The following is a 17,811-nucleotide window of genomic DNA, read 5'->3' as shown; positions in this document are numbered from 1 at the left end:
CCCTATAGAGCTGCTATGTAATACCAAGTAATAAGAAACTTACTCTTTTTTTAGATTTTTCACAGCACTCATACTCTGTGTTTCTCAGTTCATTATCTATATATTTTTAATTGAGGCCTAAAGGAGCATATTTTTAGTAACTTATAACATTTCTATTAGAAAAGTATTATGCCAAAGCATAGCTCAAAATACCCTTCTCCAATATAAGGAGTACTATCCCACCCAGAAGAGTAAACCCCATCATCTACTGGGGAAGAAAATTAACTTTGAGTGTAATTTGCTTAGCTGCAAGAAAAGATCATTGGGTTGGTATGTAGACATGCTCTATTACTTATTTCTTGTTTTTAAAACATAACCTTAAAGCTAGACACTTACTTAACAGAGAATAGTTAAAGCCAGATTTATGCTGCCATGAAATTGCAGTAGAGTCTTACTCTTTGCCTTAAGTTGGCAGGCATTTGACATTTTTACATAATCCAACATCTGCTGGAAGCTGTGGGATGTTTCTGGAAAATACCTGACCTTTTTATTTTTTTTTTTTATTATTATTATTACTGGAAAAACACTACAGGAAGTACTGGTTCTGGCCTGTGAAGTATAAATATCTACAGTTAAGCTCACTTCTGCAGATCAATATTTGGAGTGTAAAAACTGGAGAACTTCAATCTGAACTCAGCACTGTAGGAAAATCTAGTACAGTCTTTTTTTTCTTTTCTTTTTTTTTTTTTTTTTAATAAGTTGTAACTGAATTTGGCATACCCACTTCCTTGGCCATTAGAATCAAAAGTATTTCACAGAGATGGTGCCCATGGTCCCCAGAGACACCAACTTTTCTCTGCAGCCTATCTGACATTAGCAAAGCCTGCAAGACATGGTGTGTCTTGTCACTCTGAGATGGAAAGTACTCAAGGCAAAGAGTTGCTAAAAGGTGACTACAAAACTAGATTAAAGTAAGATGAAGATGAAGACAATTTACTGCTTTTTGGTACAGCCTGCCAAAGAAAACCATATGTATCTCATTTTCAAGAAAGTTTCTTAGAGAAACTTGAAATTAGTGATGGAATTTTGAGCAATCTCAAGCATGCTAAGTAACTGTAGATTTTATCAGTGAAATTGTCTGGATTGGTTAAAACTCAAAGCAAACCTGAGCTCTCTAGTAGCTCCAGAAGTATATCACAAGCCTGAATCATGCAAACAGTACTCCCTTTAGCACAAGAAATATCTAATTCTGTTATATATATATATATATATAGGTGTATATATATATAAATATATAAATATATATATATATACACCATTTTTCTTCTGGCAGAATAGTAGCCTATGTAGTTTTTTTTCAAGACCAAACTGGCATCACAGTTTCAGTTCATACCTCTGAGGTGTCCAAGAACACTCAAATATGGTCATCACATATCTAGCTGGTGCCCAGGCTTCTCTATTGAGCACAGTGTAACTCTACACAATAAAGCTACAGTGCTTTATGCAAGAGATCAGGATTCTTCAGAAAACTGCTTGAAGTGTGGATCAAATTTCAAGAGGAACTGATAACCAACAGTAATTTATCCCAGATTCAGCATCAAGTGCAAAATGTACCTGTTCTATATTGTGTTCTTTAACAAATTTACAGGACAATCAAAACATTACTAGAGGAAAAAATAACCTTCACACAAACAAGTTTTCTTTAGGAGAGAAAAGGACAAGGTAGAAAATGTAGCAGGTATGTGTTTTGTTATGAAACATTCTATTGAAAATCCTTCATTATATTGATGAAGTTGTTATGAGAAGTCATCAGGAACCAAACTGATCTGATTTAGTTGTCAAGACTATGATGAACTACTCTGCTGCATTTTTTTACAGAAGGATATAGCTAATGGAAGAATCACCTAACTGTGGAAAATTACCACACATCTGAGAAGGGCAAGAATTTGTCTTCTATCATTACTTTTATCAGAGTTTTTATGCTTTATGTTTCTTGAAGAACACTGGATCAATTCTACATTTAGTGATCACACTTATTAATTAACATATTAACTAAGTCCAGTTATTCTTACTGTAAGGGCCCTCATGCCTCAGATCTTCCACAAGTCCCCTGTTTTCAAGGACTGTGACTGTATATCCATGTTTTGCCAGGATTCGCTGACAGAGCTGACGGTCAGTTTCGTGGTGAGCAGGAGGTGCATAGAGAACTGCTCTTCTCGTGTGGCTTCCAAAGTACTGGAGAATGGAGGCATCGATCTACAGCAAACACAGTGCAAAGACAAAGGTTGTAAGATAGGACATTCCTCAGCAGTACAAAATACAGCCGTTGTTTTTCACAAAATGCAGCTAGTAACTTACTGTGACAACAGTGAAAATAGTTCTAGTATCATTAAGAATTTGCTTTATATCAGGGACTTTGGACCACAAATGCCATTTTGTCTGCCTCTCCATTTTTTCTATCTTCATTTTGAACTGATACTATAAAGGTTTGAAAGCTCTGGTTAGGACACAAGGATCTTTAAACCATGTTCTTCCCTTTGTGGAAACAAATTTTCCTGAAATCTGGGCTGCTCTGGTGAGCTGGTAACAGCAATTGCTATCTGACTTTGACTGTGGCTGTAGTCACCTGAACAGAGGGGCCCTGGTAGGTCCCAGGTGAACTGTTCCAAGGAATGCAGGTCCTACGCAGATGGTTAAGTGCAGGCATCTGAGTTTTGCTATACAGCATTATTAAGAAAAGTAAGAAGAGTACTGGGATAAAATCATACATAGGAATCCTAGACAGAACTGGAGATTACTCTGCTCTAGAAAATTAAATGTAACCTCGTCAGTCCTTTATTGCCTTATTAGTCCAAGACCATCTAGCCCATAGGAAGACTGGCAAAGAGACTTGTATATAAGAGCAAGTGGAAATGTGTCTGATCTCTCCAATGAATCCCAAGGAACACGTGGATTATCTACCACTTACTGTCTTCCCATACAGTGCCTAGGGACAATGGCATCTAGAGAAAACCCTTCCTCTATATCTACCCTGGGGTATGAGCTTCTTGAAAGAAAAAAATGGAAAAGAGACAGCCCAAACACACAGTCATAGTGCAAACATAACATTAATTTCTGAAAAGAGAAAATCACTGGGCCGTTGCCATCAAATCTTTGGGTAAGGGGGCTATTTTATGTCTTAAATAAATGTGGTGGGTTAATCCTGTCTGGAAGCCATGTGCGCACCAAAGCCACCCTACCACTCCCCTTTGCAACTGGACAGAGGGAAAAATACACTGCAAGTCTTGTGGGTAGAGATCAAAATAGGGAGAAATCATCAATTGATTACTGTCATAGGCAAAACAGACGCAGCTTGGGGAAACTGATTTGTTTGATAATAAATGGCATTAGAGTGAGATAATCAGAAATAGAACCAATACACTTTTCCCCCACTCCTCCCTTCTTTCCGGGTTCAGCTTCCCTCCCAAATTCTCTACCTCTCCCTCAGTGGAGAAGTGGGGCTGGTACTGGGGGCTTGGTCAGTTCATCACACATTGTCTTTGCTGCTCCTTCCTCCTCAGTGGGAGGACTCCTCACACTCCTCCCCTGCCTCAGTGTGGGGTGCCTCCCATTGGAGACAGTCCTTCATGAACTTCTCCAACATGAGTTCTTCCTACAGGCTGCAGTTCTTCCAAGTGTTCCAGTGTGGGCCTCTTCAACTGGCTGCAGTCCTTCAGGAACAGACTGCTCCAGCATGGGTACTCCATGGCCTGCTGGTGGATCTCTACTCCACTGCAGACCTCTGTGGACTGCAGGGGACAGCCTGCCCCACCACAGTCTTCATCACATTCTGCAGGTAACTCTCTGTTTTGGTGCCTGAAGCACTTCCTCCCTGTCTTCCTTCACTGACCTGGTGTCTGCAGAGTTGCTCCTCTCATACATCCTCATTCCTCTCTCTGGTTTGCAGTTGCACAGTTGCTTTTTTCCCCTTTTAAAATCTGTTATTCCAGAGTTGCTACCACCATCACTGATGGGCTCAACCTTGGCCGGTGACAGGTCTGTCTTGGAACTGGCTGGCATTGACTGTGTGGGACATGGGGAATGGGGAAGCTCCTGGCAACTTCTCATAGAAGCCACCCTGGTAGCCCCCCACCCCAAAACCTTGCTGTTCAAATCCCAAGAAAATAAAATAAAAATGGGATGTTCAATGTGGGAATAAAAACACCATTAAAAACCAAGACTTTATTTTGGTGAAATATATTTGTCTTTAGGATTGAAACATACCAGCAGGGATTAAATTCAGGATATTAAATTAGTTCTTTGCAAGTTTGTGGATTTCAACCTGACAGTTGTCAGCAGTTTAAAAGTTAAGTTATTTCATAACTCCTAATTTTAGTAAGCTTATCACTGGAGATAGGAAGCACTACACAAACAAGTCACCACATTTTTTGCACAGTAGACTAGGCTGAAAAGAGACAGATGCTTTTATACAAATAAATGTCCTTCAAGTTGTATCCAGTTGTTTATAGACCTGGGGTCTAGTGCTAAAGTCACACTTCTCAGCAGTCCCCTGAGTGTGGGATGCAGTTCTACATTGTGCTTGGCTGAAGTGTAAGCTTTTCTGCAGCAGTAAAGAGCACAAACTATTTCAGAGCCCTTTGCTTCTAACACCAAATGTTCTTTTGCTCCAGAGCTGTCATTGCCTGTGGAAAGCATTAGCATTATTGATGAAGGGACCCTGAAAAAATCTCAATACAACATTATCAGAGTCTTCCACATATATTTGCTAAATGTGCAACCCAAAACTGACCTTTTTATTATTTTTTTTATTATTATTATTACTGGAAAAACATTACAGGAAGTACTGGTTCTGGCCTGTGAAGTATAAATATCCACAGTTAAGCTCACTTCTGCAGAAGCAATATTTGGAGTGTAAAAACTGGAGAACTTCAATCTGAACTCAGCACTGTAGGAAAATCTAGTACAGTCTTTTTTTCTTTTCTTTTTTTTTTTTTTTTTTTAATAAGTTGTAACTGAATTTGGCATACCCACTTCCTTGGCCATTAGAATCAAAAGTATTTCACAGAGATGGTGCCCATGGTCCCCAGAGACACCAACTTTTCTCTGCAGCCTATCTGACATTAGCAAAGCCTGCAAGACATGGTGTGTCTTGTCACTCTGAGATGGAAAGTACTCAAGGCAAAGAGTTGCTAAAAGGTGACTAGTTTAGCAACTGAGATATTCAAGTAAAGGTTGATCCTTGTTGGCCAGAGTAAGCACACATAGCACAGGGTGAAGTCATCGGAACTGTGTTAGGTCACCTGTTTGACAGCGTTCCTGACATCCCAGAATTTTTCAAACACATTTATCAAGTGGCAGGAACAGTGTTCGAGTCTCAGATGGCCCTTGCCCACCACAGCAACGTCACTCTTGTCCCCTTCTGCCTTTGCCCCTCCTTCCTTTCCTCTTATCTTCTCTATTTCCTGTTCTCTTGCAGCGCCAGCAGCTGCTGGCAGCCCTTCCTCTCCATTTCCCTCCCTCCCTATTCCTAAATCCAGCCCTTCTCCCAGCCCCCCTCTTGTGCTCTCTCTCCCTTCTCTTCCAGGCATTCCAGCCAAACACTTCCCACTTTCCATTTCACTTGCATCGTGGAAGAAACCCAGAAGATAGAGACTCCTTTTGCTTTATTGTGCAAGAAAATTCCATTTTCCATCCCATGTGTGCTGCAGGGGCCAGCGCTGCCGGGTGAACTGAGGACATGTGGGGAGTACAGAGGGGCTGCACACCGGGAGCGTCTCTGCTCCTGTTCCATTTCTGCTGGGGATTATGGCTTCTCCTGCTCCCTCCCTCCCTGTGTGGTCTGGGGCGAGGGTCCTGCCTTGGATGTGGTGTCACTTTGTGTGCCCCCCTCCTCAATAACAATTACCATAACTTCTGTTATGCCAGGAAAATACACCTTTCTTCCTGGAAGCAAAGCCTCCTGCAGTGTCACCTCTGAAGTATTTTGCTTCAATCATTAAGAGGTCCTGCCTCAAGCACCCAGCAATGGCTCCATTCCCCTGCGGCCAATACTCCAGGGCCAGCATCCCAGGGCTCTCCCACTGGCACATCTGCTGCAACAGGCCTTGGCCCCAGTGCTCTCTGGGCCTGAGGGGCAAGGCACAGGGGACAGGAACCAGCCAGCCCCGAGGCATCCCCAGGGGCTCAGCCCGCCTGCCTGCAGCGGGATGTGCCAGGGAAGATCCCGCCTCAGCGCCAGCCTTGATGCGGAAGGCATCTTCCTCAGGTCTCTGGGGAAGGGCTGCTGTGTTTACAGCGCTCTGGTTTGGCAGTGATGAATATTCAACAGAACACTGATAACACCATAGGAGGGAAAAAAAAAAAAAAAAAAAAAAAAAGGAAGTTCAGGCAGTGGCAGTGACCTGGGTCATTTCCACAAAACACAAAGGAAATGGCCCAGAGAGGCTCCACAGGGCCCACGCAGCATCCAGCTCCCACCTGGGATGGGTGATCAGAGGGCTTGTGACAGCCCTCACAGATGGAGCACAGCACCAGCTTCTCTGGGGACTTTTCTTGGGACACTCACTCCAGAGACACATGCTGCCACAGTGCTGGGAGGGACCGAGCAGGGAGGGACACACTGACCTGTGCCCCAGCCCCCTGCCCCCAGGCGCTGGGTACCGGCCCTGGGTACAGGTGCTTTTATCCACCAGCCTCCCGAAGAGCTGCAACGCCGTCTCTGGGACATAGAAGCAATTCAGGAGCCTAAATTTAACAGCTTGACCTGATGTCTAATCTGGTACTATTTAATAATATGAAGTATATCCACACCTTTTAGGGTACTTGCTTGAGATCCATGCTTAGTGTTGCCAAATTTATTTTCTCTGCCCTGTCCTTTCATAGCTATTTGCAGTCCAGGTTATACATGCAACGTGTCCTCTCTGTTTGTTTGCCAAGCCAGTGCAGTGTAGGGTGGGTTGTCAGCCACATAGATTTTTTTTTTTTAAATCTGGCCAACAGCATGCTTGTAGCAAGTGATTCCATACTTTTTTCCAAAGCTTTATAGAAGATGCGTTGCATCACTGGACATGCTGATCTAGTTACTACTAAATGTTTTTCAGAATTTCCAGTATTATACCAATAACAATCATGTTTATATATTTAAAGAGTGTGCTGGTTTTCATAAAATATTTCTCAATCATAAAAATGAGGTCTGGGCAGAGAGTTAGTACAAGAGAAGCAGCGTACAATAGATGAAAATAAGCTGTTCACATATTTCCACGTTTTATGGTTCTGATTTTTTCGGCATTCCTATGATTTTAATGTACAACAGACTCAGACACACAAAAAAATGGATCCATAACATTTAAAAAATTTGAGAATAATTGAGAATAAAATGGTCAAATGTTCCCATGTCCCAACAATCTTTTTTGCTTTTCTTCAGTTTGAAGACTCAGACTATTTGTTAATAGGTCAGTTTATTACAGATTCAATGTATCTTACATGAAAGGGATTGGTAAGAACATCTGCAGCCCATGTCATACCTAGAAAATAGTGTGTTTTTCTCCACAGAAATTAATGAGGCTTTACAGCAAGGCCGAGATTTCCCATGTGATTTTGGATGAGACCTATGTCAGCTTTGACATGATATACGTGCTCCTACAGCTTACAAAATACTGCACTTAGCTGAGTCACTGACCTCATTTTAGGGCAATTGGCTGTTACACAGATGATCCACAGCCTTAACAACTGGTCTAAAAAAACCAGAATGGGCTATAAAGTAAATAAAAATGCATAAAAATGAATTTTGTAATTTTGTTTTCACTTTACAGAATAACATGAAAAACACAAAAGAAAACAAATTGAGCTCCATTAAAATTTATTAAAGATTTTTTTTGAAATTGTATCAAATGTATACTTCTTTGATGTCTTAACAAACAAGATAAAAGGCCCAGTTTATATAATATAAAAGCTGATTAATTATATAACCATCCTTTTGCAACTGAAAATAGACATCCATTCTCAGAGTTGCAATTCTTAGTCTGTAACTTCCAGGGAGCTGTGAAGTTCTCTATTAAAAAGAAAATGTTTTGACAGTTCCCTTGAAACCAGTATACCCTATTCTAGGTTATGAATGTATAAAGATATAATTGATTCTACTAGTTTCTGAAGCTTTCCTCTGTTGTACAGAATTTCTGGGTTGTTCCAAAAATCTAGAGTTTGGTCAGTAACTGAATCTTATGATGTATAATTACTGTTTTTGTTTTGGCCAAGAAGAAAATAGTGGAGATATTTCAAGTTGAAGAGAGCAACACAGTTCCTTGGCAGCTCTTTCAGATTCCAAGAATATTACATAATTCCATAAATATTGATGCATTGTCTATGCCTGCAAAAGAAGTAAATATACAGTTTGAATTGTTGCCATAGAATTTCACTGACCATCACTTCAACTGCAGAAACAAAATTCTCCATCCTAACATAATGGCCCAACTCATGTCAGCCTAAGTTTCTCTCAGGAGAGAACTCAGAAACTGTGAATCATCTTTTCAGCTACCCAGTTCTGGTGTCATTAGTCCCACATTAACTTGTGTTGATTACAAGCAGCCACTTTTCACACTGAGCTAGCCAAGACTGTCAGAGACTTGGTCCAGTGGCTTCAAGTAACTTGACTTCAGCTTACTTTAACCCTACTTCTTCCTGCAGGTACTGAGCAGCTGCAAAAGAGATGCATGAGCCACTGTGCAAACCAAAAGGCCTTTGCATGAAAGCAGAGTGCAACAAAAATACCACAAAGGAAAACCGACCTTATAAAAACAAGGCTAGTACTATTAGCAATATTCACAGGCAGTGAACAGCCTAAATTCCCATGTAGCTAGCAAAGGAAGTCAGCATCTACTTTTGCTACTAAGTATCACCTAGCAGAACAACATTACAAAAAATACATGAATGGGACTCCCAGAAAATACTGAACTATTATTGAACAGCATCAATAAGAAGAGTGATAATAAAAACTTAGTATGTGGTTCTAATGCCCCAAGCCACTCATTTATGGGACTATGCAGATGTTTATTAGCTCCAAATGTGACTTATAAATTCCTTTTTGTGTTTGCATAAGAGTTCATAGAAATAATAAGTTGTTCATACTACCATTATATTTAAAAGTGTGCATAGCTGCTGTATCAAGTAAGAGAGAAGTTAATTTCCTGTTTCACTTTCTGGAGGATATTTAAACGTGTTTGCATTATGTTCTGTTGAATTTCCTAATCAGAAAGGACTGGGTTGTAGAATGAAATGGCTGAAATGTAATTCTGCTTTGAATTGTTTGTTGGATGAATACAGAACAATGCAATTGGATTATTGGCATTACTTTGATGGCTGTCTTCTGATGATATTATAAAGCCAAGAGCAACACTGGAGTTATTTGCACAGTCATCACCAACACTCTGAGCAGTAAGTACAGAGGTATTTTATCAAAATGTTTTTTGCTTTATGCCTGCATGTAGTACATGGTACCAACCGCCCTGTCTTGAGAACAGACAGTAGAACTAGAATCCTACCACTTGCCAAAACACCTCGTTTTGGAGGAAGTTGCAGTGAAGTGTAGGAGGGAGATTCTGCCTCCATTTGCTCCTCATGTGTCCTTCTCAAACTTCCCTTCCTGCAAAGCCTCCACCCTATCCCTTTTTCCTGACTGCTACCACAATAGCCTTGCCCTTTATCACCAGAATATCTCTAGCTATCTGCTCAGTAAAAATAGTTGTTTCCTTAGTGCTGTATTACAAAAGGGGAAAACAAATGTCCTGCTTTCATAGGGGCAATGTGAATGTAGTATCACTCCAAGGAAAGCAGTTGCTGATACTGTACACTCCAATGTTGATTGCTTTCTAGTTGCAACAGCTTTCATACTAGCAAAGTTCTTTGTTCTTTTGTGAAAAGCTCTCATGCCCCTACTTATTCCATAAAATAGCTTTTAAGTTAAATTTATTTTAAAATGCATCAAACCTTAAAAATGGATCAAACTTTATTATGCATAATGCAATCTTTTCTATCCAGAGCTCTCATCACACTCCATTCTGCATAATAGCAAAAATCATCTCATTCTGTCATCCAGCTTCAATTCTTCTTTTTCAGATATTTACATTTCAAAAGTTCTCATTAGCTTTGTCTTCTTTTCTTTCCACTTCCATTCTCATCTAGCTTTCTCTTCCCTTGCACAAATTCAACCATCTCTGTACACAATTGGTTCTGTACTTTCTGAGGTTACTATTACTTTGCAGCTGTAGTTCCCTACTCTCCTACATCTGCTTCCTTTCCCCTTTCCCCATGCCTTCTTCCATAACAGACTCTGCTCCTGTCTCCTTTGTTGCCTGCTTATTCTGTCTGAAGCGGGCATATTCCATTAAAAAAAAAAAATCAATAGAAAACGAGACGTGTCTTTAGAGGATGAAATTCACTAGAATTGTTTTTAATGTCTGCATTAATTCATGATGAATTTTGCATTAGACACAGTATCATTTCCATTGACTATGAAGTCCAGCTTTCTGCCTCTGACAGTGGAGCACTCAAGTAAAGAGGGGATAATTCCTCTCTGGATGTCCAGTGTTCTAATGTTCTAGTAACATTTTCTCAGCTTTTCAGTAATTTCACTGTCAATTTTCAAATATAGATGTCTGGCCCAGTAACCTATGCAAGATGTTCAACTGGGTTTTCCTCTAGATGTTGGTTAAGACTAAACCATGATGTTTCCTTTTTTTTTTTTTTTTTCCCCTTCTTTTTCTACATAGTATCTTTCAAATATGGCCACATCAGGCTGTCATTATCTTAAATCTTTCATACTGTCCACTTCTAGGAAATTATATCCTATCCTGTTTGTTCAGAATGAAGCCATAAAAAGCCTTTTCTTGTCCTTGCTGTTTGCTCACTTCAATATAGTTCCCCTTTGAGGTACATCTTTTACACAAAACATAAATGCCAGGTTCAGGGCCTTAAAAGGAAGACAGCGTTTTTTTTTGACACACCTGTGGTATTTCATTTATTTGGATGCCAGCCTAACCCACTCATCAAGTTCTCATATAATCAGCTGTGTATCTTCTCTGTTTTCTTGTTCTCAGCTGGCCTAAATGGCTAGGGGATGTGAAATCTGGTGAGTATCCATGAAATAATCTCTTTTGGAACCCAATTTAAAATGGGAAATTATTTTGTGTGTTTGTTTTTTGTTTAAATATGTTCACAGTGGCTGAAAAACTAGTATGCCAAAAAAGTGCCTATCACAGGAGTATTAACTATAAAAGATGATTAATAATTTCCTTCTCCTTTTTCTCCAGCTGTGGAAGAAATAAGGAAAAGAAAGAATCTTGCTTTCCAGGACCCAACAGAAATTCCCATTGCTAGTATGGTGAACCAGGCTCACAATTTGAGCCTGGATGTAAAGCTTAATGGCTTGGGAATTGGGTCTTTTAAGAAAAAAAGGAAAAGTGGTTTTGGGTCTTTTCTGACTGGGAAAGCAACTGAACACCAGGTATGAGCCCTCCTAAAAACAGCAGAGGTACACCATCTACCTGGGCAAAATTACTCATGTGCAGAGATATCTAAATTGCCTCTGGCTGAATTAATTCTGTGAGTGGAAGCACAGCTTAACCAGATAATTAGCTCTTCTCAAAATTGGCAGAGAAGCAGAGTAAAATTACTTAAGATAAGTGTAAGAGTATTACGGCTGGCTGGTACCAAAAGTATTTTTGGCACAATACTGTGCCAGGCAAACTACACAGAGGGTTTGTATGGCTTTTTCTGTTGTTATTGTTGATACCTATTCCAGTTTTGATGCTACAGCACCAGCTCTTCTCCCTACTATATTTATTCACAAATATTTCATCCTTCCTGCCTTGATAAACCTGCAGACAGCTTTCTGCTAGATGTGATATCACTCTCTACTGCCTTTAATGCTGGAGATTCAGAAATAAGCCTTCTATTTTTCATGCTTCAGATATTAACATTTAATTTTGTACTAGAATTTTGACCTCCGTTCCTGTCAATTTAAAGCTTCAGGACAAGATCTCTGGCAGCTTGTAAAACTGTGTGATACTAGAGAGAGGAGTACTATGAGCTCTGCCTAGTTTTCCAGGCTATGAATGAAATCTGGATTTTTGCAATTTAAAAAAGACAGCTTGCACTATGTGCCCAACAGGAAGGGCTCCATCCCAGAGCATCCTGGATGACACATTTACAGATGTAATTGACAATGTCCATCCCTGTGTTTCTTCCACACTTGTCTGTAACTCTCCAAAATGAGGTGAAAGTTGATATCAGAAATACATTGGCAAAGCTGGACTTTTCCTAAGGTCTCTTCCTTTGCTTCCAACAAATGGCTCATAAAAGATGCCAGAGGTTTTTTTGTTTAATTTTTGTTTGGTTTGGTTTTGTGGGGTTTTTTTGAGGCACTTAGTGCTATGCTTACTCCAAATGAAGAAATTATTAGATTTTGGAAGGGGATTTTTCCCCTCTAATAACAATCAGATCCAAATTCTCACAACAGGCTCACAGTACTGGAAGCAAGAACAAGAAGGCAACAAGAACAAATGGCTCAAAACCCTTAAAAACTACATCCTACCAAAAAAATACTATCTCCAGCAGGGTCTCATTTTCCTTAAAATTTATTCATGAACTTTGATTTCATAAGACATGATGCAGTGTTTGTTTTAAGTCACTGTTTAACTATATAATAGATTCTTTTTAATGCATTTAAATTTTCTTGCTGGACTATTTATTGAACAAGAATACATGTATGACTAGTTAATTACAAATGTGAATAACTATATTTTAAAGTATTTTTCCAGGTTCATACATGAAGATTTTAACCAGAGCTTTAATGAAAAGTTGTTTCCAAACTAGCTCCCGTCAGAGGGCACGTAAGTGTAAAATAAAACAGTGTCAAATTTCAACGGTGACATCTGTCTTAGATGTTACTGAGTGCCCAATAAAATCAAGCCAGATAACAGTTCAGCTATTTGAATAAGCAGTGGATGAAAACACACAGTTCAAGAACACACTTTCAAAGTGAAATGGTAGAGACTTTTGGTGAGGTTTGCCTTTTCTGTTCTCTGAGATTATTATTCAGCCCACACAACCAGCAGAGAAAGTTGGGAAACAGAGAGCAACTTAGAGTAACATCCCAACATGTGCAAGACATTTTGTTCATCATGCTCTACAGGAAAAATTCAAGGCAAACAGGGAGCCAGCTATGGGTGGTCTTAAGAACTTGAAAAGGAATGTGTTAAGGTAGCACAGCCCTGAAAAACATACCTATAAGGGTTAATATACACACATCTGTACTGCAGGTCCAGCATGTGCATGTTATAGTCACATTCAACCACGTATGCTGGAGAGGAATAAGTACAGCATGTTGTAAAAACAAAAGCTTTCTTCTTGTTTCAATTGGCCAGCACACCAAGTTGGATGTCAATCTGCATTTTTTTTCTCAGGCAATTTGCAAAAGAAGACACCACAGATATTTTCAGCCAAGCAGCATACTAGCAAAACTTTGCCATTATTTCACCAGTTCTTGCAGACATTAAGTAGCCCAAGGTATGAAATGTTCTTTGCCATTACAACAGCAGTAAGTAAAAAGGAATGGACTGTTTCTATAGACATAATACGATGCAACCCGCATATGTCAGCTGTGCTTTTTTCCCTTTAAGCTTTAATTATTTATGTCATATTGCAGATCAGATCTGAATCTGGGTACCTAGTGTACTAAAAGGTCATTAAAATATAAAATTATGACAAATGCAGTATGTGCTGTAAGAAAAACACCCAGTATTTTAAGAGTTAAGGTTAAAGAGCTCATGCCACAGTTATTCCCCGTATCTGTTTTTGATTGTTGCAGAAGATGCGCTTTACAGCTGCTCTCCTAAAATCAATATTGCTGACCTTTTAGACTATGAACTCTGTCTAATCAAAGAAGCAGCCTGGCACTTTTTTTTTTTTTTTTTTTTTTTTTTTAATATTTGAACTGCTTTATGTAGTTGCTGTCCATAATTTGTGAGGTCACAAATTTTTTACAGTTCTGCTAAAGTTGTATAGAAAATGTTAGCATAATGATAATTTCACAGTGTGCTATCTGCTGGACTGTTAGCAGTTCCTCTATAGGACTGAAGGAAACCTGAAACATTTGTGCTAGTGCTGATCACAGATTCCAGAGTAAAAATAACTACCTCAGTCTGGAGACCATTTAACAAGCTAAATTTTCCAACAGAAATAACAGCGTCTCCTTTTGTTAGGTTTTTAATACCCATCCTAGGAACCCTATCCAAAATAAACATGAAATCAGGTAACCTATGGACAAAGTAAAATTTTTGAGACAGAGATTCCAAAGTGTGATTTGAAAAATATTATTTTATTTCTCAAATGCAGTTTTGCATTTGATATGCTGAATTTAACTTTAATTTCTCAAATGTAGTTAAATTCAGCTTCTCAGCAGAATCCCAGTAAAGTTCAGAGCTGACGAGCAGATAACTTTAATACAGGGCAGCTGCAGTCCCTGTGCCAATTAACAGCCTCAGTCACTTCCATGAAACCCCACTGGCTCCTGATTTACGTGCCTGTACTGTAAAGCCCCTAAACCAATTCCCAAAGCCAAAATAAAGCATGGTCTGTGCAGCAAACTGAAATCTTCCTGGAGTCACACAGCAATGCCATATTTCAGCTGAAGATTTCAGGATCCCTGTGTTAATAACAGCACGCTGAGGAGATGGTCATGGGAATGTGCTTGCGCATATGCTGCTGTCATTAGATCACCCATTTGTTTGTATACAGATCCCAGACTTCCAAGCTTAGGCTAATTTTAGCTGGACTCAGATGATCCTGCCAGACTTGCTATCCCTCGCTTTGCTAATTATTGCTCAGCACTCTGCTCCAGCTGACTTACCTTTTTCACTGTCTCTGAATTGCTGCCAGGGAGGAAGCAGTGAATGGTGCTTGGGGAGACCTCCTTGTATCTTCCATGCTGTGTTTTAGTCAGTTTGTTGGGTGCAATCCCATTAACAACTGCTGAAAGGATGCTGCTGGTCATGAGAGGAGTCAGGGTCTGGCAGAACAGACAGAGGGCCACCACTAGGGCCAGAAGGAAGGGACGAGGGCGACAAAGCCTGCGGCATCTGGGGACTTGCCCACACACCATGGCCTCTTTGCCAACCTCACTTTGCCCTTTGCCACATTGCAGATACGGTCCAAGTAGCCACGTCTTGCCAGGGTAAAAAACGTCAGAGGCACACTTTACCCAAAACTAGCATGAATTTTCCCATTTCTGCTGCTGAGTGTTTTCCTGGTGCCAGGCAAGAAGTCACAAGTTCCAAAAAAGCAGAGGTTTGGGGAACACCTTCCCATGGAGTTACTGGAACAACCTGTGAACAAACAACAAGTGAGCAGCAGAAAACAGCAGCATGCCATGGGGTATCCTGCAAGTAGCTGTGGAGAGCTCTTCCACTCCATGCTCTCAGGAAAACAAACCTGCCAGCAGACAGATGAGGAGCAGAAATCTTCACCCCCTTTGCAAAAGGAACTACTTACTCAGCCAGACAGTAGTATTCAAGAAAGCAAGAGGTTAAAGCTTAACATGTCCTGTCCACAGCTGAAAAACGTAAGAGAGTGTACCAACTTTGTGAACAATCGTTTGCTGTTTTTTTTCTCTTGCATTCTCAATTCCCACTTTGTTTTTACAATTTCCTTCACTCCAGTCCTTTTAAATTTCCTTCTTCCTGTTAGAAGGCACAGCTTTCTCTCTAAAAGTGATAATTTATCTGAAAACTGACAGACTATGAAGATTTTCATTTGCATTTGTTTTGTCCAGATTGCAAGTTCAAAGTTAGGTTTACTTACTTGGTTCTTACCCTGTTTGAAGTTTTCCGTTCTCCTCTAATGGGCTGCTGATTAAAACCACTTGGAACAACCCTGGCTCATGATCCCAGCTCGTCTCACTCACTCAGGAGGCAGGAACACGCACATAACACACACCATCTGAAGCCAGTTGGACCACAGACTTCATATAAATAAGGGCTGGACTGCTCAGAGGGTGGAGCTAAACTGGCTCTGCTCGGAGCAGGCACAAGATTTGGAGAGACAGCCTGAAGTCTGGATGGGGAACGAGAGGTGTCCTTGCTCACGCTGCATGCCTCAAAACCACCATCACTGCAATTTTTAGAAAACTGCTGTTACAGTGATTAGCCTAATTGAAACAATATTAATATCTTTCAGGGAGAAGCACCTGCAGATTTTAATCCAGATTAACAAAAAATGTTGTAAACTAAGCAGATTTACTTGGACATAAGCATCACTGACAAAGCAGTTGTCAGTAATTTTCCATAGTAGATATAATATCTCATAGCAGAATATAAATAAAACTTCTTGCTGATGTAAAAGAGGGAGAGAAAGGAGGGTGGACAAAAATACTCTGATGAAAGCACTTAGTATCTAAGCCAGAGAAGGTCTTAGTTACTACTTCCCCCTACTGACACAGGACAGGGACCAGACAGATGGGAACAATTCACAAACTCTGTTACATTTATAGACCAGAACTTCTAATATAATCAAGTTCTTTTAGCTAAAAATATCTGTTTATAAGTAATCTATTTTATCTTCCATACTTAGTTAACGATTTTTGAAAATACAATTCTTCCTACACTGCCCCATATATAAGAAATTAATATTGTTACGATAACTTTGAGCCAATCTACGGTTTGGCAGCTGCTGCAGCACTACCGAATTAGAGGCCTATAAACAGTAAGGAAGGGTAGACTATATATATTTTTGAAGTGCTGATTTTTATTCATCTTTAAAATTCCTTCCCCCCCCCCCCCCCAATGAAACCTATCAGTTTCTAGATAAAGAAAAATGCCATCAAGGTGATTGAATACCTCATGCAGGACCTCAGTGGTCACATGCACTGCATTTTAGTTTTATGTCTGGGATTGTAGTTGCCTAAATTAAACTCCTGGGTCATCCTGAGCAAGAAGAGACTACTCCAACTGCCTGTACCCTGCTGTGATAGATGCTTATAAGCCACAGAGGAACTCCCATCTTTGCTCTCTGGAGACATGCTGCTTGTGCTCCCTCCTTCCCAGCATACCACTTCACATCCTCAGGCCCTGCTCCAGCCAACCTGTGCTGCAAAACCTCTAGCAAGCTAACAAATCTGGCTAGAGGACATCAGAAAACCATGGTACTCCCTGCAGCTGTCTGTGGGGTAGGTCTCTTCCATCCAATGGAGAGGGATACTCAGGGAGCTGGTGCACTCAAAGGAGGGTTGCAGAGACACTACTGCCAGCCTACCTGGGAGCCACAGGGACACCATCAACAGAAGGGGAGACTTGCTTTATTGTTATAAGGTGTTGCCCTGAAGATTTTGGAATGCCCTGATTTCTGGGTCCACAACCACCAGCTGTGTGGGTGGCATTTGCATGGTTGTCAACTTCTCTCAGACTCCTAGTGAGGTATGTCAGTCAGAGCTTTATGGGCTATTCCTAGAAGACTTGATTAAAAACATTTTATAAAGATTTGGCTTACTGATTGCTTCATAATGTGGAGCTTATACCTCCTTGGAGAATCCCACACTAGAATAAAGTAATTTTCTCTGTCCCTACCCCCTGCTCCCTTAGTTACCTTCAGCACAGCAAGTAATTGTGCTCTCCCTCCAGCCCAGCATTTGTGTTCCCCTTTCAGGCATTTAAGTGGAGTCTTTATCCTCCCTTTTTCCCCAATGTCTCAGAGTCAATTCATCCTTCCTGCAACCCCAAAACCATTCATGGGTTCTAAGACTTCAGGACAAGCAGGAAACAGATGAAGGAGTTAGCAGCAGAGGGC

The 17,811-nt window shown here is 40.3% G+C and overlaps 1 protein-coding gene across 3 annotated transcripts in view; it reads right to left on the bottom strand.

Moving 5' to 3' along the window:
- The window catches only part of CPED1 (cadherin like and PC-esterase domain containing 1), a 147,940-nt gene extending 131,993 nt beyond the window's left edge, over positions 1 to 15,947 (bottom strand). For 2 of the 3 annotated variants that reach the window (XM_053942355.1, XM_053942357.1), the window contains exons 1-3: positions 15,832 to 15,947; positions 14,882 to 15,356; positions 2,052 to 2,235 (exon numbers count right to left, since the gene is read on the bottom strand). In XM_053942355.1, the coding sequence (XP_053798330.1) occupies positions 2,052 to 2,235; positions 14,882 to 15,133 (436 nt within the window). In that variant the 5' untranslated portion in view covers positions 15,134 to 15,356; positions 15,832 to 15,947. The remainder of the gene's footprint in view (positions 1 to 2,051; positions 2,236 to 14,881; positions 15,357 to 15,831) is intronic. The other variant, XM_053942356.1, reaches the window with a different exon arrangement.
- Between the last annotated feature and the right edge of the window lie 1,864 nt (positions 15,948 to 17,811).

This window comes from Vidua chalybeata, chromosome 5 (genome assembly GCF_026979565.1).
Source record: "Vidua chalybeata isolate OUT-0048 chromosome 5, bVidCha1 merged haplotype, whole genome shotgun sequence".
NCBI lineage: Eukaryota > Metazoa > Chordata > Aves > Passeriformes > Viduidae > Vidua > Vidua chalybeata.
The sequence above is the reverse complement of the archived record's forward strand: the minus strand, read 5'-3'. Positions and strand labels throughout refer to the sequence as shown.